This window comes from Onychostruthus taczanowskii, unplaced genomic scaffold, assembly GCF_017590055.1.
Source record: "Onychostruthus taczanowskii isolate IOZ18803 unplaced genomic scaffold, ASM1759005v1 scaffold1, whole genome shotgun sequence".
In the NCBI taxonomy this organism is placed as follows: domain Eukaryota; kingdom Metazoa; phylum Chordata; class Aves; order Passeriformes; family Passeridae; genus Onychostruthus; species Onychostruthus taczanowskii.
Genome location: NW_024496525.1, coordinates 3,574,729 through 3,594,282, shown reverse-complemented (window position 1 = coordinate 3,594,282; position 19,554 = coordinate 3,574,729). Strand labels below are relative to the sequence as shown.

Genomic DNA, 19,554 nt, shown 5'->3' with positions numbered 1-19,554 from the left:
TGATCTTGGAAGCCACAATGGCATCAGGATAGCATGCTTAAAGGTGCCAGGTTAAGGACAAACGATTTTCTCTCCCAGAGATGATAAATCTCTTTTTTGGTAGTACTGTTTTGCTCTCCTAAAAAAACCTCAAAAACTTTCTCACCAGTGCAGTCTGCTCTGCTGCTGAGCTATTGGATGACTTATGAACTGTTAACAAGTTGCTAACTTTTCAAATCATCTGCAAATAAATTCTTTACTTGTAATTTGCATTTCATTGCGATTTAAAAATAGCAGCTTACACAATGGAGACCTCAGGAGCCAGCAGCAGAGGACACGCATCATTTCCAGTTAGCAAAGCTTAATTCTACCTATTGGTGCCTTTGTGAGAAAAACAGTAGCATTTTGCTTTTGGAAACTTGCTAGTATGTTAATCTGATCCTGTCAACACTCGCCTTTGAACAGACCCTGTTGATTCTCTGAGTTTTCTTCCAGTTAGATAGCTTTTGGTTAATAATCATGTTAGTCTGTGACTATATCTAGATTATATATCTAGACATTTCATGTAGCTTCACTCAGTATAATTTGTTCTGAAATAGCAAGCTGACCAATTAGAATGAAAGCAGAATGTCATGGCTGTATTTATGATTAAAGGAAATAATTTTGTATAAAGAGTAAATACTGCTGTTGAATGAAGGCTTTGGCTTCCATAAGTGTATTTTAAAACCAAGTAGCTGTAATTCATTTCCATTTTGCTTAATTGCCTACATTGAAAATTTGGTTTTCCTTAGAAGAATGCATGAGGCTATTAATGATTTATATGTAATTGAGACTGAATGCTGTTCTAGAGATGAGTGCATCATTATACATTATGTTGCACTTGAACAAATGCTAGCCTGATGTGTGGGCTTGAGTTTTGCTTACAGTATTTCCTTGACTCGGCTCCCCAGTTAATGGATTCCCTAAGGTAGTCGCCAACAATTTAAGCAATGGTGTGGTACTTGCCCCGGGCAGAGCAAGATCATCACTGCCAAAAGGAGGAAATGCAGTCACTATCTAGATTGGCAGACAAGCAAGAAAGAGCAGACCTATCTTGTCTTGGGTTTTCAACTAGTGAATTGCAGGTGCATGGTTGTAAAATTACCATAGCAGAGAGCATTCACAGCATTGTTTTATAGAGCAAGTGGAATAGCTAATTATTTTAAACCATATGGAAACTCGCAATGTTTTGAATTTCAGAAAGGAGATGATTGGTTGCATTTTCTGATGTTCTGATGTAGATTCCAGCATCAAGTCCATTGTTTATATTGCAACTAAAGATACTTTTGAAAGAGAGCAACTGCATTCCTGCTTTTTCCAGGAAGCCCATAGCTGTGCTTGCAGGAATTGCTTACTACTCTGCCACATCACTGCACACCTACCACATCACTTTGGTGGACTGTGTTGCCTGCTGTGCTTGTAAGACATTTTTAGGAGTGCTGTTGTGTGATCTGTGCTCCTCTCTTCTGCTAGTATGAACCTGCTTTTGGTTGTATTAAAATACATGATGGTCAGATGAAAGAATTAATTTTGTATATAACTTTTTTTTTTTCAATTGGGATATTGGGCAAGATAGTTAACTGCCTTACAGAAAGCTGAATTTTCTTCAGCCCATGAGTTAATTAATTCTATGAAGCAGGAAGTGTGCAAAAGTGTTACCTGCTAGACATTAGAGAACATTACCTGCTAGACATGCTGAAAATCCTTGGGTTCTGTACTAGCCTGCACCATCTGCAGTTGTCAGCTTTCCGTTTTGGCTGTAAACCTAAGTTCAGACATCCAGAAGAATAGAGAATCATCAATGGTGTTATATTAAAATACATGATGGTCAAATGAAAGAATTAGTTTTGTATATAACTTTTTTTTTTTAATTGGGATATTGGGCAAGATAGTTAACTGCCTTACAGAAAGCTGAATTTTCTTCAGCCCATGAGTTAATTAATTCTATGAAGCAGGAAGTGTGCAAAAGTGTTACCTGCTAGACATTAGAGAACATTACCTGCTAGACATGCTGAAAATCCTTGGGTTCTGTACTAGCCTGCACCATCTGCAGTTGTCAGCTTTCCGTTTTGGCTGTAAACCTAAGTTCAGACATCCAGAAGAATAGAGAATCATCAATGGCCTTTCCAACAGATAATTTTTTGGAAGAAAATTTCTCTTCATCCTCTTTCAACAGTAATGTATTGTTTACTGAAGTTTATGTACAGAATGTACAAACAGGAAGATCTCCTTCCTGGAAAATACTTCATGAGCAGTGCTGAAATACACAGGACATGAAGTATAAAATCTGAAGTGACTGAAAAGATTGCCATCTGGACACATTTCTTAAACAAAACAAAAGAAGAAAAAAAGGAGAGGGCAGGGAAGAACTCAAGGCAGTGCTGTGAGGGGATTGTTGTTTTACAGTGACCTAGACAACTGTTCTTCTTTTCTGGGAAGGTGAGGGGTTTGATTTGTGGAGGATAAGTCTAAAGCTCAGCAGAAGGTAGCAGCAATGTGCAAAGAACAGCATTTTCATGTGTGTAGTGGAAAATACTTCTTCAAGTGTCAAGATATTTAGTGCTTGTTGATCTGGGCAGAATAAACCTTAGATGAGGGATATGGCTCTCCAAAAAAAGGATTGAGCCCATACTTAAGACCAGTCTGTAATGCGATTTTGCCACGTGGAGCATATAGGTGTGCTCCCATCCCAGCAAACAAAAATTATTGTTACCACTGTGATTAAAGTATCAGCCAGAAGGGATGTTGCAGTTTCTTCCATCACACCTCCTTACTTCAGAGATTATAATGTAGTGAAGTGCTAGCAGCACTTAGAAGATAACTTGTTGCATGTATCTGGGCTTGCTTTATTAATTACCTGCTTTTCTTCTATTTCTTTTTAGATAAAGAGAGTCTGATCACTGACAGTGGAAAACTTCATGCTCTTGATCTTCTATTGACACGGCTGAAATCTCAAGGACACAGAGTTCTCATTTACTCCCAGATGACACGGATGATTGACTTATTGGAGGTAGGAGAGCTATAGCTGACAGACTTATTGGAGGTAGGAGAGCTATAGCTGACAGAAGACAAGTTATGAAGATGGAGGTTTAGCAACACTGTTTTGGAGAAAGTACAATAATTTGGATGCAGCAAACTTAAATAAAATTACTATACCAGAGGATACCCAGAGGTTAATGCATTAATATGAGAATATAAAAACTGCCATACAAAGTTAGACCTAAGGTCCAACCTAATGTTCTGCTGATACCAGTGTATAACAGCAGATGTTATGCAGAAAATAAGTACAAGAATACTGATACTTCACCATTACTCACTCAGTCTCCAGCAGTTTGCAGTTCAAGGGGTTCCTAAACCAAGCCTCCCATATACTCAGTTGTCCAACATGGATTCTTCTTCCATGAAGTTGTTCATTTGCATCTTGACACCTTGTTAGGTGTTGGTATTTGCACTGCCCTGTGGCAAGGGGTTGCATGGCTTAATTATCCTCTTTTCCTGCTTTGAACTGCTTCCTTCTTTTTTCATTTGATGCCTGCATGCCTTTTTACTGGAAGGAAGAGGGAGAACAGTAGTAAATTTTACAGTGTTTATGTTGCTTGTAATTTCACAGACTATTACCATTTCCCTCTAATATCTGATTCCTCTGCAGAAGTTTCATAAACATTAGAAGGTTCTCTGGCATACAGGATAGGAAAGAAGTAAGGAATGAAGTCATATAACTTATAATTTAAAAACAGACATTGTGCCTCTGAAGAAAAAAAATCTTTATTTGATGAGCAGCTGTGCCATCAAAGAGCTAGGATACTGTCTTCTCCACAATAAACTGAAGAGAAAAAGTGAGAAGCCTGAATCAATAGCTGCCTAAGTCATGAGTTCTGTATGAACAGGAGAGTATTTTAAGGTCAGCAGTTAATAGTTCAATAACAAATCACAAGCTGAATTTTGTTTTTGCTGCTGTGAGGAAAAACAGAACTTGCATGGTTGCAATTCTGTATTTTGGCACTTTGCCTAGCATTGCTTTGTATGCCTCTTTTTTTGGCAAACATTGGACATGGCGTAGGTTTGTTGATACTCTGCATTACACCATGAAGCTCATAAAGCTGTGTTTAGTGCTTCTGTCTTTTCTCTTAGCATTCAATTTGAAAGGCATACCATTTTGCTATTCCATCTCTTGAATGTTCAACTTCAGTTGTGTTTTATTATCCAAATAAGCCACCTACTAAGTCCTCTGTTTTTCTTTCTCCCCACCGAAGTAACAGAAGCTGAAGTTAAGCAAGCTGAAAATCAAATAGGGACTCCATTAATAAGAAGATCCTTGCAAAAGTGTATCTGTAGATATCTGGTTTTTTCCTGATCTGTCAAAATATATCTGCCTAGTTGAATATGAAAAAACACAGGATGTCTTTTTTAACAGTATTTGGACTATATTGCACTAACCTAATCTATGCAGGGCAGAGAGCACAAAGCACATTGTTTACAAAGTTATAAAATGATGTTTGTTTTATGTAACTTCAACTGAAGAGCTGCTGCATAGTTCAGCCATTATAAAATGGCAGATATAAATACAAAGGGGAAAATTACTTTCTTTCAACAGGAGAGGATAAATCATAATTTCAGTATTGTTTTTCCATGCAGATGTGTATTTCATATTTTTAAGATTTTGTTTGTTTTTTCTCCATGTGATTGCTCTCTTCTGTAGAAGTAATTGTCCATGGTTTCATTGGGCATCAGATTGTATTCATGAGATGAAGGGGTCGAATTATGTTCTGCATGAAGTAAAATGTCTTGGTTATACTCTACCAAAAGTTAATGAGTTGTGTGAAAACAGAAGAGTACTCTATTTAGACTCTATTAGTGAAGGGAAAACATTTTCCTGAGAAAGTATCATTGTGGAAGCCCAGAAGAGCACTGGCTTTAGCAGCACTGCATTCTTGCCATACTCAGGTCATTGTGTGTTTGTTTCCTGTGTAGGTGCTCAGTTGCAAGGGTTTCATTGTTTGTCCTAGACTGATGCTTCTGGTGACTTGGTGACCCTTTACACTAAGCAAGAGTGGCAGGTAGATTTTTCAAGCAGGTCTAATACAAGGATCTCTATATGAGACTGAAGCCTCCCTGTGAGGTTTCCCCCACCCCCCGCTCCATCATTCCTTGTGGGGAAGTAGCAAAATGAGCAGTCATCAAGTGTCTTCCACAGTTAAGAGTAGAGACCAGTATATCAGGGTTCTCTCTTTAGCTAAAAGCATGCCATTTCTATGAGTGATCAGAACACTAAAGTGCTGAGAAGTGTAGTCTGAATTGCAATGTGGATTTTTTTTTTTTTTAACTTTTTTTCTGAATTGAAAGGGTGTACTGTTAATATTTGGGAAAGTACTGCACAAAACCAGTTCACAGCAAAAGGATACTTCATGTGAGCACTGTTACACTACTGTGAGGTATCCAACTTGATCAGAGGAAGGTGGATGAAGACGTACCAATACCTGTTAGATGATCAGCTAAGGGCTGATGTACAAAGCTAGTTTGCAGATGTGGAGGAATAAATGCCGGTAGTGCAGGTGTAGAATAACTTGTTCTTTGCACTTTGTCCTTTGTGAAAATGTCTGAAGTATGGAATAAGGATAAATGCACCTGGTGGAAATGTTTTCTGTTTGTGCTAAAATTTGTTTAGAAGACAGATAATGAAAAGATGGTTAACAGGTGAGGGAAGACTAAGTCAGGATCAAAAGATTGAATCATCATAAAGGCAGATAAAGACAGTAACAAAGAAATGAAAGGAAAAGGTTCTTGTGACAATAGTAAAAGAATTTATCAAATCTGGAGAAAAGGTGGCATAGTGCCTGACAACTCTATCTCTCTGGTTTTAGTTTGTGACAGAAACCTGTCATAGAAATGGAATAAATTAATAGTTAATTAGGATTTGTTTGTCTGTGTGATGAAGTAGCTGTTCTCTGCTTTGAACTTCTTTTGTTGTACTCCAGAAATCCTACAGAGAAAGAGAGCTGTGAGCTCTCTTTCATGGAAGTAGTCCAAGTCTGGATTTGGCTGTTTCCACACTGTTTTATTTACCTAATTTTCTCTTTCATCTGCCTCATGTTGAAGCTTGCTTCCTCTGCATCAGTCTTTTTCTCAGTTTCCTTATAATATGGCAGCTCTTTCACTATTTCTGCAGAGCACAAAGGAATCAGGAGCCCTGAAGGACAGGTGAAAAGGAGAACTGGGCATAGTACTGTCAGAAAGTTCATTAGAGTGCAAGCACTGCCATGTCTTCTCACAGCACATCAGTTCTGTGTCTGCTGAGCACTGTGGCTTGGAGCAAGATGAATCTCATAGTTCTTGCTGATAAAGCAAGATATCTGTTCCTTTCTGTCTTCATTTGCACTCATGGCATCTCAAAAAGGCTCATGCACCAGTATGGCTAAACCTGACTCGTGTAACCAGTAGGTGTTGCATCTTGTCAGCCAAGCAAGGATCCATTGTCTAAGCACCCCCGAGGATGTCTTTCCAGAGAAACTCCGTGGTTATTTGAGCTTTGTATGTAATTCACATTTTGTGGATAGTTGCACAGGTATCAAGAAATGCTGAGAACCTTAGAGCATGAAAAATGTGTCTCAGTGGAAAAAGCCTTTGCTTACAGCATTCCTAGCTGATGCCATTTGATTTGTGTCTCAGGCAATGGTTTCAGTTCTGCTGCTTGGCAGGAGCTGTGGGCTGACACACCAGAGTAAATGTTCACTGCTTTCCTGTTCAAGAGATTGACAGGCTCTTCGCTGCTGAGATAAAGGCTGGACAGACATTATACAACACCAGGTTTTTAAAACCACCCGTCAAATGGTATACAGTCGACAGGGAGCAGGTGCAATTGGTTTGTTTGGAAAGGTTTGCTTGCGGAGTAAAAACTTGGGATTTAGTGAAAATTTAGACTCTGTGAAAACAAACTTCCCATTTTAGTCATTTTTGTTTAGCTGTTTATTTATAGGAAAAGGCACGTACCAGGTCTGCTGCACAGCAAATGTATCCCCAACTCTGAATTGACATTGTCATTTATCTCTTACATGAAATGAAGAAGCTGACATATGATGGAGTAGCTTTAATTTCTGGATTGTATTATTATCAAGTATTGCTTACAGAACATTTGTTGATGATGTTTATGGAACCTTGTTGTAACTAGCAATCCTGTTTTTGTTGTGTGTGGTGGGGGGTTCTGCAAGAATCAAGACTGAACAGTTTAAAGAACAACTGTATTTTTCTGGTGCATGTTCTTTGCAGGAATACATGGTTTATAGGAAACATACCTACATGAGATTGGATGGCTCTTCAAAGATTTCTGAGCGAAGGGACATGGTGGCAGATTTTCAGAACAGGTAATGTAGTTTGCAAGGTGTGTTCATGCTAAAATGCATGTACCTAGGAAATTGGTGTAAAATGTAATGAAAATAAATTAAGTTTGTACTTATCTTTCTTTGTATCAAATTGAGCTCATTTATCTGAAACAGTTTCTTGGTGGTTTGCTGACCAGTAGTCAGTGGTGATATGAATCTGTGAAAGAGTACTGGAAGCAGTTTTAGTGTAGCCACCTCTTGTACTTCTTGCCAATTCAAATGGGCTGTTGCTTAGAAAGAAACCAATAGAAAAGCAGCAAATGTCCAATGGTTATTAAATGCTTTGACAGTTGACACTGTAAAGATGAGATTGAAAATCTTGCATATGCTCGAGTATTGAAAGTGACCTAGTTTTCTGCAAAACAAACTATTTAACCATATTTTACTAAGAAACCTTAAACGAGTATACAAGAGATAAAATGCGGATTTTATTAGCTAGAAAGGTAGGGTAACTCTTCTCATTTAGTAAACCAAAATGGATCCTGACAATTTTAATAAGAGAATCAGAGCGCATTACTTACAATGATTGAGTTTATAGTTATTAAGTTTCCTTTTTATCATGAGATACAGCTTGATACGATGTCATTTTGGTACAGTAGTTCACAGTAAGGTTATCCTTCCTGTATGTTGACGTGAGCTTGTAAGAAGGTCACTTTCCTATTTCAGTGGAGTTAGGTTCATAGACAGTTATTTATTGCAGGGTGAAAGCAACATTCTAGACTTGGGAAAATTCCTTATGTTAGTGGTCCCAAAGTATTGTTGCTGAGGATAGGAGTCAAGGCCTTTCAGGTCACTGGTTCACGAGGCTGAAGTACTGTGCTGCAATGATGAGTCTTCTAGTGAATTTGAACATGTGCAGAAGTAAGTGAGAGGACCATGTAGTACCTTTCTTTCTGCCTGTTTCCACGTGTCAGAAACAAGTTCCTTGCAGGTTATGATGTCCTCCTGGACTCCTGAGGCTTCTTCCTGTAAAGTCTTTTAACCAAAAGAAGTGAAAAAAAAAAAGATTTTATTAATGAACAGAATTTGGTTTTATTAGCGAATAAAACAGCTGAAGAAAAATAACAATTTCAGCAGGAAATCCCTTTGAAATGTACGTCAGCCAGTCTAAACAAGAATTCCTATTAAGATGTTAGTTGAGTTCCTCTTATACATGATTTACTTATGAGAAATATTTCGAGGAAAAAAAGCTTGACTGAGACTAAACTGTTCTGCAGGATATCCTTGCAAGGTGCTGGAAATACATAGCTATGGCATGATAATTTGTTCACGTAGTCTGTGGCTCAGTCCACTTTGCTTCCCATGTGGCATATCCAGAAGCATATCACAGCTGCATGTTCAGGTGACTGTCTACACACACATCCCACTATTGTTACAAGAGAACAGATTACCTGGCCAGAGATTACCTTCAGTGCAGACAGGCACCTGTTGACCCCTTTGGCTTTTTTACCTGCAAGATGAAGTCTGAAGATTGACGGCTTGGTTTTAGTTCCTTCCAGTTCATTCCTCTAGAGTTTCTGGTACTTCACTGGTTTTACATTTGCCGAGTTGTTCAGACAGTGTAGTACCAAAAGGATGTGGTGTTCCAGACTGTCTTCCCTTAAGCAGAGAAGGACAAATGTGTCAATGTCTTTGGAATCCCTACTAGCGTACTGTCTGATTTGTTTGTGTCAGCCTATTCACAGATCTATAAGGTGTGGAACACTTATAAATACTGGTGACCCTGCAGAGACACTAGTGCAGTTCACAACCTTAGCAGAAACTTTGATTTTTTGAGTTTTCCTGTTATCACTACTTGGTCATGCTACATATAGGCTTGTCTCCTTTGTTCTGTTCAAAGCACCAAACTTAGAACAAAACTTGCATCTACACAGTTTTGCCTTTACTTTTCTTTTTTTTTTATCAGTTGAGCATCATTAAGGTAAGATTTCTTTAACATTGGGTCAGTTCTGTGAAACAATAGATTGTTCTTTGTGTGTATGAAATCTTAATTTCCAGTCTGGGCAAGACAAGCAAGCCCTTTTTTGTTTTGATACAGATTAATAAACTGCTATTGCAAATTGAATGTTTACGTGTTTAGACAGTCCTTATTTGTAGATTACTTTCTTTCACTCTTTCACATGTTTCTTTTCCTTGACCGTGAATGAACGGCACAAAGCGTTCTGAACTGTTCAAGTAATAGAAATAGCCATGATTGCTTCATGTGGGTCAAAAATTTGCTTCAGTAGTTATTCCTTGCTCGTGCACAAAATAAGGGGGTTTCATCTCTTGCCTCTACAGGAATGATATATTTGTGTTCCTCTTAAGTACAAGAGCTGGAGGCTTGGGCATTAACCTTACAGCTGCAGATACGGTAGGTGAAATTTGGTAACAATTTATGTTGGAAAATCAGTCATTCTGTGTGAAAGTTGGCACTCTCTTGCCCATACTGATCAATATTTTTAGTACTGCCATTCACATTGTGAAATTGCATATAGTGTTTTCTTTGGTATTCGCAATGTAATATTATCTTGATGATAAAGTTGTAGAATATTGGACATTTTGGTACACAGTTTTTGGTTACAGTTTGAAATTTCTTCCCGCTCCACACATACTTCAGTACCAGAGTCTAGAAAGGAGTTGGATTGCTGAAGGGGTTTACAGGTGCAAATGACACTTAGATGAAACAGCATTCACTGTATGAATGACCCTTTGCTCCTAAGGTTCAGTTGCAAAGGAACCATTGGAATATTTATCAGTTACCCTTTTTTCTGTGCCCAGAAGAATAAAACAATGCCTATAAAAGTAGGAAGGCATTTGTAGCTGAGGATCAGCTACTCAGGAAGGAGAAATTTCTTCCCCTGAGGTGTAAAGACAGACTGATTTAGGTGAATTGCAAGGATTTGCACTCTGGAGCAGCTGCCACTAATCACTAGAGAAGGAATACTGATGAACCATTCATCTTTTCATTAACAGCTTCTCGTGCTTCTGACCTGCACCTGGTGTGCTTGCAGATTTGACCTCAAGTCTGCAGCCACACAAACCCAAAGATCTCTGAATCAAAAAAATCCTATCCTATCTTGCTGTCAGTCACAAGAAATCAGAAGAAAACTAGTATCTGTAGGATTTTCAGGGTTTAAAAGAAGAAATAAACACGTGGAAGCTCAGGCAGATTCCTTGCATGAGTACTTTCAGTGGTTTTCTGTGTAACTTTCTTAATACTTTACTTTGCTGTCTAAAATTTCTTAAGTGCTTTTGGTTTTGATGCTTATTGTGCATAAAGTACTATTAGAATAGTAGTGCAATATGAATTTAATGTAGCATTTCAGTTTTTTATAGTCAAAGTACTAGAAACATTAGACTTTATCTAGGTTTTGAATAAAAATGGGAGTATTACTTTCTTCCTGAAATTCTGATTTGATGGTAAGTAACACTAAAATGCGTCCATGATGTGGACTGTAGTCTATAATTAATTGTATGACAGTGATTTAATGTGATAACAAACTTAGGAATTTTTCAGATCTGTTTAAGAAGATATTAAAGACATTCTTTGGATGCTGAAACATTCATAGTGTCAGTTAGTTTGAATTCACCTGAAATGCAATGGAAGACACTTCACAGGACTGGGCAGGGCTAGTTTAACACAGCCTACAGCGGGGCTGTAATTCTGTGAAACATCATTGAACTTCTCTTGTTTGTTTAGTCAGCAGGTACTCTAAACACGTGTTTTTGTTTAATCCCTTCTGCTGTTGCCTTGCAGGTAATTTTCTATGACAGTGACTGGAACCCAACAGTAGACCAGCAAGCCATGGACCGGGCGCACAGGCTGGGTCAGACCAAACAAGTCACCGTGTACCGCTTGATTTGTAAAGGCACCATCGAGGAGCGCATCCTGCAGCGCGCAAAGGAGAAGAGCGAGGTAGGAGCAAGGAACTCGCCTGCAACGAGAAGTTACAGGAATGGTATCATAAAGCATGTATCAGCATGAGTAAAGAGAAAGAAAAAGCGTCTGCAGGGAGACAGAAGAGAAGGCAAAAGGAAGTGTCTTTGTTCAAATATGTGTCTCTAACACAGCAGCAGTTCAGTGACATATGAACTGGAAAGAAGCTAATTATTTACAGTATGACTTCATGAAAACTATTTCTTATGTTGCAGTGAAACTATTCAGCCTTGTTTAAGGCTGTGTTAGCCTTAAACAAGAGTCCCTTAAGGCTTAGGGCTTCTGTCTTTGCTGTGTCAGAGTTACTGATTCTTCTCATATTACACAACAGCTGATTTTTTTTTCAAAGATATTTGGAAGGTAATCAAGTGGAAATTATTTGAGGTGTTAGGGTTGCCAGAAAAGCTCAGTGTCCTGCAGCATCAAGCAGTAAGTGTACTAGGAACTTTAAACTTCATGATAATTTATTGGCAAGAAAATAAGTAAGGAGATTCAAGTTTTTTGGTAGCAGTAGGTACACTATATGCAACATTCAGATGTTTCTTGTACTTGGAATTTTTTCTAGCTTTTTTCTTACTTGGATGCTGCTCATGATGTTGCAGCAACTGAATGCAGTCACACTTCCCTTGTTGAAACATTTTTTTTTCCTTAAATACTGCACTAAAATTACCTGAAATCAGCCTGAAAATTAGGTGTAGTCTGCTGGTGATCCAAATCATTGAAATTGCCTTATGCTAATGCTTGTTCTCTTCTGTTAAGTTGCAACTCTTCTTAGTTGTTTGGTTTGTTTTTTAATACAGTTTAGTAATAGAGGCTGAGTGAATTGCTTAAACTGCAACATTGACTCAGGATGGAGATACAATTTTCAGTCAAGGAGACTAAAAATGTTCGCCTTTTAATAATGTGATCTTCATGATCCTCTGTGCAATTACTTGAAAATTTGAATGGGTAAATAATACTTGAGAGGGCTGTTGCTGTATTTTTGTTTTGTTTTGTTCAGCAGTATATTTATTAATACTATTATAATTTGTAGTTTATTACATACTGCTCCAGAAAAAATGTCACTTGCCATGAGGGGTGGTAATTTTCTGCTTTCTATCTCAGTTGCTTCTCGTATTTTATACCCTGAAATTTTGCTGCTAAGTTTGGTATGATAGAGAAATTGGATCAAGTCTAACTTAGAGAGACGTACTTGAATGATTTTTGCAGCTGGCTTTTAGTGATGGGTAATGAGAAGTGTTTCATGGTGGCTTTGACTAATCTTTTCTTCACTTGGCTTTTTCCTTCTAGATTCAACGAATGGTAATTTCAGGTGGCAATTTCAAACCTGACACCTTGAAGCCAAAAGAGGTGGTCAGCCTTCTGCTGGATGATGAGGAGCTAGAAAAGAAATGTATGTGAAATTAGTGTTTCAGCAGTCCCCCCATTTTCCAGTTCATTACCTGATGAAATCTGTGTTTTTGTCTCTACAAACACATGTATTGCTGATAACAACTTCTGTTTCCTGTCTCTTTTTGTATTGCCAACTCTTGTTAGTACAAGCTAGTTTGATATCACTGCTGAGCTGAATGAAGTTGTGCAAAATGAGACATGATGATGTGATTAAGTTTTTACTGGCACTCATTCAGGATCATTACATTGTTCCTGAATGACAGAGCTTTGACAAGAACTATGGGGGTCATGACAAGAAAAGTATTAGTAAAAGTGCCGTATTTCATCATATTTTTGAAGTTAGATGCATAGTCTTTCATGTTGCTTGAAAGAAGAATTTCCCTGTAAGACTTTTTAATGACTTGTAAACAAATGGTTTTAGTAGAGTAATGCTTTCAGTGTGTTTTAGTTTCAATACAACTGATTTTTCTTCCCAGTTCTGTTAGAATAAGAACTTCTTGTAAGGTTCATAAAAGGATAGGAAATATCTTGGTGACAGCTTTGTATTTCTTTGTATAATGGTGACAGCTTTGTATTTCTTTTCCAACAGTGCGTCAGCGTCAAGAAGAGAAGCGACAGCAAGAAGAAACAAATCGTGTGAAGGAACGTAAACGTAAAAGGGAAAAATATGCTGAGAAGGTACTTTGATACAGAGAGGTTGCCTGTGACAGTAATAGATCCAGAAGAGCTTCAGGATCACTGTTAGGGAGTGTGGAAACATTTTATGCCAAGGCAGTCTGAATGAGTAAACCTTCTTGCTTTTGCTGTTGAAAGTCAGCCTGTGGCAGTTCCTTACACAGAAGAGGGATATCAAAAAATAAGTAATGAATAGTTAGCTATATTTTAGCTATTAACAACTTCAAAAATAGGGAAGTACTGCCTATCCAAACAAACCTGACAATCAACTGATCATTAAATGGTGACTTTATTAAGATTTTATTCTGCAAGGACAAAAGGGGAATGTAAAGGAGGCACCAAACACAGGAAAATCCCATACAGCTATGAGGCTTCCATCGAACTGGAGAAGATTAGTTTGTTTAAAAAGCATCACTAAAACCAGTTTATGAAAATTCTCCGTTTGTAAGAGAAGGAGCCTTTGCATTAATTAATTGGAATTTTATGTAATGGTAAAGAATTTCAAGCTCACTCCAAAAGGTACTAGAAATCAAAGTAATTTTGTTGGAGTAATACTCCATCATTCCAGCTATTTTATGAAGAAAAACAAAAGCCTTCTGAACTCAAAAGAGGGCTTGTTTTGGGAAATTCTTCCTGTGGCATTCCTGAGTTAAAATACTGTGCTAGATATTGAGATTTGGAGTTGCTTGTTCCCATTCTTCTGTTTTATTGCTTTTTCATTCCTGGTATTACTTGATTTATTTCAGAAGAAGAAGGAAGATGAATTGGATGGGAAGAGAAAGAAAGAGAACACGAACCTTGTGATCCCATTTGTTCCCTCAGCTGATAATTCCAATCTGTCTGCTGATGGGGATGACTCTTTCATTAGTGTAGACTCTGCCATGCCCAGTCCTTTCAGTGAGGTAAGACTCACTGCTGCTTTAACCCACATACTGTTTCAGTTGTGGCCCTGCATCTTGTAGGATTCTTGCTATCTGGTACTTTAGGTCTTGTAGAGAGCTTTGAGTGTGTGGGGAAGTGATGCATCTTAAAGGTGAACCATGCAAATAAAAATAGTTTATTGAAAATGCAACAGCTGCTAATAAGCTGCCTTACAGCTCCTCATGTTATTTGGCATTCCATTATTCCCCTCTTCCTTCACTCTCTTAACTCCCTTTTCTTACAGTGAATTTATCCCCTGACTTTCCTTCCTTCCAGTCCATGGAATTTTTCCACTCTTACCTGGAGTCCCACTTAACTTCCTTCCTGCTTTCTTGTTCCTTTTCCCTGCCTTTCTCATGCTCACATTTATAACCATGTGCCCTCTCCCATACCAATATTTCCCAGAGCAACAACACTCTGCTTGTGAGCCATACAGTATCCCTCAAATACCTCCTTGACATTCAGTGTCTTGTTAAGTACCCCTCACTAGTCTCATCTGTGTCTCTGCTTCCTCATTTGCATCAGGTTCTGAATTATTGTGGTTCTTCTCCTCTGGAATTTAAATTAAAAATTCTCAGTGGCATACATCTTATTTTCCTTCATCTTTGTGTAAAGAGTTGCAAATTGGTTTTAGCAGCAAATGTATTTTGTTCTGTGCCATGTCAGTTAAGATTTCTGTATTGTGCTGTTCATTTATTGATCAAGATTTTTATTAGCAGTAGTAGTGGATTAAGAATCCTATTTTCTCTTTTGCAGTTGAAAATGCACAGTTGAACAGCAGTTTGCTTAAATCTCTACTGAGCCCATTAGTCTTCTGCTTCATAACTTAACATGTATTTTCATGAATTGAAATTAAATAGCAGGTGGAGGCCTTTACTGCTGCTCAGCCTGTAAATAAAGTGTGGTGTGATCAGGCAGATGATGTGTCATGCTCATGCTGCTATTCTAGAGAAAATGGGAAAGAACAAGTACCAATTACTTGTGATTGTATAGGTTTTGAAGATCTTACTATTTTTGTACCCTTTCCTAACCTGAGGAGCTAATGGCTTTGTTCTCTGTCACATTTAGATATCCATCAGCAGTGAATTGCATATGGGCTCTATCCCTCCCGATGAGAGCAGTAATGATATGCTTGTGATTGTGGATGATCCAGCTTCTTCAGCACCTCAGTCAAGGGCAACAAACTCTCCTGCTTCCATTACTGGCTCAGTTTCAGACACCGTGAATGGTAAGTAGTCTTGCCATGATTTATTACAAACATTTATTAAACCATGACTTTGCATAGGTAAGTAATAGGTTTTCTGTATTCCACCCAGGATATATGAATGGTTGACAAGATTTGGGGGGAAAATAATTGCCTTTTCATTGCAAAGTTACTTCTGATTTGATAGGAAATATGTTTATAGTCTGTAATTTACCACTTACCTATTTTCTGCATTAGCTACTTCAGAACCTTGTGTCCTTTGTTCCTATATTATTGAGGGCTCTCCTACCCTTAAGCTTGTTACCAAATTACAGACAACCACAGAACAATTAATCTCTTAGCTTTTCCTTGAATTTGCTATTGCATTAATAATTAGTTCTTTAGTGGGTGGTTGGAACAATTTTTTTCAAGTGCAATGTAATTTTAAATGATGTCAAGTGGTTTTAATTACTGTAGTTTTTTACAGTGAAGTAAGTAGAATCATAGTTCTTGACAAGTTTCTTTGGAGATAGCAGATGGAAGATAATTGCATCACCATCTTCAAACAAGAAAATGCATCATCCTGAAGTAGAATTTGGAATACTCCACCTCTTTGTAGGTTGGATTCATAATAATACAAGTAGTTGCAGTTAAGATACTGTTGCTGAAGAGTGAAGTTCTGTATACATAATCTCTTTTCATGAGACCACTGCTTGCTAGCAGTGTGCCTGTTCCTGTAAGTGCCACACAGGAGCAGTATTCATGTACCTGGTAGGCAGCTTTGATGCCACGCTCACTCGTGAGGCATGCGAAACACTGCACGGGTCACTGGTTTAACATCCTTTCCTTGTTCAGGCGTTTCCATGCAAGACGCATCTCTCGCTGTGAGAGGCCAGTCAAGTCGAAGCCGGGGTCGTCCCAAAGGTGGCTCCAAAGGTGGCACTGGGAAAGGCAGGAGCCGGAAGTCGATAGCGGGGAGCGCAGCGGCGATGGCCGGGGCCAAGGCGGGGGCGGCGGCGGCCTCTGCGGCGGCGTACGCAGCCTACGGGTACAACGTCTCCAAAGGTACGTGGGGCAGGGCAGGCACCAGGCTGCCCAGAGCACAGCCAACATCAGCTGGCCTGATGGCTGCCTACAGCTGTCAGAAGATAGGTTAAGTGTTGTGTTGGTGGTGCTGCTTGTCCATTGTATTCTGAGATCCACGCAATACAAAGTGTGGCATGGTAAGGGTGTGAGAGGATAGCCACATTTACCTCAGATGACCTTGAGTTTCATCTGCCCTTGAATTATCTCACAGCAAATATTTTTCCTCATGGCTTTTTTTTGTTGTTGTTGTTGTTGTTGTTGTTGTTGTTGTTGTTGTTGGTTTGGGGTTTTTTTAATGTGGTATTCAGACAGATCAGATAATGTTTATGCCATGGCTACGGCTGTGGTTTTCCTGCGTTGCATCATGTTGAAGTTACAGTATTGCATTCCAAAACCTGCTAAACTGATGGTGATTGAGCTGCAGCTTTACACCAGCTGAAGATAGCCCAGGGTATAACTGTAAGATGTTTTGTATATTAAGGACATCCCTCTTCATTAAACTGTCCTAAGTCATGAATACAGAGTGGTCTTAGGACTGATTGTTAATCCATTGTCTGCTGTTGAGGAACCACAAGTGGAATAATATGCTCATGTAGAATTTGATTCTCTTTTCCATTGCTAGGCATGTCTGCAAGTAGCCCTCTACAAACAGCAATCATTCGGCCTTCTGGACTTGCAGATTTTGGACCTTCAAACGCCTCTTCTCCCTTGAGCTCCCCTTTGAGCAAAGGAAACAGTATTTGTGGGACCCCCAAAAGTTTAAACCTGACCAGCAGTCTCGTATCAGAAACTTCAATTCGGAAGCAAAGCAAAGGTGCCCACACCTCAGGTGGTCGGTAGTAATTTTGAACCCCCAAAGCTTGTCTGAACTGTGTTGGCTTTCAGAGTAGACCACCCTGCCAGTCGAAGGCGTGCTAACAAATGCCTTGTTGCTGTGCAGCACATGTGTGGAAAGAAAATCAAAGCACAATGGGAGTGGGTGGTTGATGTGAGCACTTTGATTATGTGTATTCCAAAAAACTATCTTTGCAGACACTGCAAGAAGGAGGGAAGGGAGTCTGGGGTAAAAAAGCATCCAGCTACTCCATGCAATATCGTGCAGCTGTGTGTGCTTGGAGTCACACCAGTACACTTCCTCTCTTGTAGCCTGAGGTAGAGCCCAGCATTAATTTTGTCCTATGAAATCAGTATCTGAACCCCCAGGAGAATCCTGTAGAGTCACAACACATTTCTGTCCTGGCAGCTGGTTAGTGAACATGCAGGAGGAGTAACTGGGGACAATGCTGAAGATGATGTATGATCAAAAAAATTCTTGGGTTCTTCTGGTGTGGATCTCTGGGTTCTTTAAAGACTTGAAATTCAAAGGAAGGTGTCTCAGGTGGTTTTCAGGGAGCAGACTCTTTTTCAGCACCATTTGTCAGGAAGATGTTCAGAGCAGCAGAATACAGGGAGCGCTGTCAGGCCTCGTGGGAGCAGCAGCGCAGCCTCTGCTTCACACAGTGGAAGAAACCACAGGCCAGCGATTGGTTTGCATTTCAGAGTTCTCATCAGCACGAACACTCACCATGTTCAGAGTGATTTCTATCATTTTTGAGGTGTGCAGAACTCTTAAAAGCTTAGAAACAAAATAGTGCTCTATTTGTACAAATCTTGAGAAGGAGGAAAACTGAAGTGTTGAGGAGGAGTTTGTGCTGCTCCTCTCACCGTGCCGTAGCAGAGCATGGATCTGCAGCTGCAGTGCTGCAAGAGGAGCAATGAAAAGCAATCCTGAGAGAGAGAACTGTGCCATTCCCCCTTCCAGCCAAATCCTGGGAAAAAAATTGTCTCATATCCCAGCCATCCCATTGACTGTTCCTGCAGTGTGTTTTCCCTTCATCTTTGTGATCATCACACATACTGGCGTGGTTGAGTTCACTGCAGTGTGGGCAGTAGCCGTGTCCCATGAGGCTGATAGAAGGCAGTGCTGCCAGCACCCATCCGTGTTCTTGTTCCCTGGTTGTTCCTTCCCCGTTCTTGATGCACAAACCCTGCCCGTAGCCCCTTGCTTTGCTGTAAGCATTGTCTGCATTGCACTGAGATTTAGGTGTGGGACAGTTGTTCTGTCTCACACATTGAATTAAGAGGCTGTTTTGCCGGGGCACTTTCATCCCTTGAGAGAAGCAAGTTGAGTTGCAGGTCTGGGCTGTGACAGTGGAAGATGATTTCTTTTTTTATTATTATAATTTTTTTCTGACCCCAAATCCTTTGCCTGGCGTCCTACAGTGTAGAGCGAGTGCTTCCTGTTGGTTCTGCCTCTAATTTGCACACCTGAAAATAGCAGAACTGAGCTTAGTTAGATTGATTTTTGAACAGATTTGCAGGGGATAATTGAGGGGGAGGTGATGTTTAATTAACTCATGAAGACTTCCCCCTTCCCCTTCTATTCACATGTATATATGATATTTAGAGGGAATCAGACAAATGCCAAGCCTTTTTTTCTCTTTGAATGTGCTGTCTATTTTTGTAACTGAACTTGTACATATGTATAAAGAGAGATACATCTTTCTTTTACTAACTGGAGGAGAAAATCTTAAATAAAATGGAGTGAGATAATTTTATGTAAATCAGTGTCTTTGTGGTTTTTATGCATGTAGCTGTATGAATGAGAGGATTAGGGAAGAGAGCATGGAGGGGTGTGCATCTGGAAGTGCTTCTGGAGACAAACGCTGCTCAGTGTAAAGCTCTAGAGTGTCTGTGCTCTGGCGAGTATCATGTTTGTAACCTTCTTCAGTTACAACTGTACCCTTATCCCATGTTTGTATACACTGATTAGCTCATAATCTATTTTGGAGTAAGTGTGCAGCAGGTCACAAGAAAACAGAAGCAACTATAACATTAAACAGTACCTGGACTTCAGTGGTTGAATTCAATACAGTTGACTGTTGAGACATTATTCTCTTATAGTTATTTCTTTTTTTTTTTCTTATTTTTTTCTTTCCAGTGGG

At 39.2% G+C, this 19,554-nt stretch overlaps 1 protein-coding gene across 1 annotated transcript in view; it reads left to right on the top strand.

The window, feature by feature from the left end:
• Nucleotides 1–19,167, top strand: part of INO80 (INO80 complex ATPase subunit) — a 64,664-nt gene extending 45,497 nt beyond the window's left edge. Inside the window, exons 27-36 of the mRNA XM_041395710.1 lie at nucleotides 2,901–3,028; nucleotides 7,282–7,376; nucleotides 9,675–9,747; nucleotides 11,134–11,292; nucleotides 12,604–12,706; nucleotides 13,295–13,383; nucleotides 14,127–14,282; nucleotides 15,370–15,529; nucleotides 16,340–16,549; nucleotides 17,193–19,167. Of these exons, the coding sequence (XP_041251644.1) occupies nucleotides 2,901–3,028; nucleotides 7,282–7,376; nucleotides 9,675–9,747; nucleotides 11,134–11,292; nucleotides 12,604–12,706; nucleotides 13,295–13,383; nucleotides 14,127–14,282; nucleotides 15,370–15,529; nucleotides 16,340–16,549; nucleotides 17,193–17,410 (1,391 nt within the window). The 3' untranslated portion in view covers nucleotides 17,411–19,167. The remainder of the gene's footprint in view (nucleotides 1–2,900; nucleotides 3,029–7,281; nucleotides 7,377–9,674; nucleotides 9,748–11,133; nucleotides 11,293–12,603; nucleotides 12,707–13,294; nucleotides 13,384–14,126; nucleotides 14,283–15,369; nucleotides 15,530–16,339; nucleotides 16,550–17,192) is intronic.
• The last annotated feature ends 387 nt before the right edge of the window (nucleotides 19,168–19,554 follow it).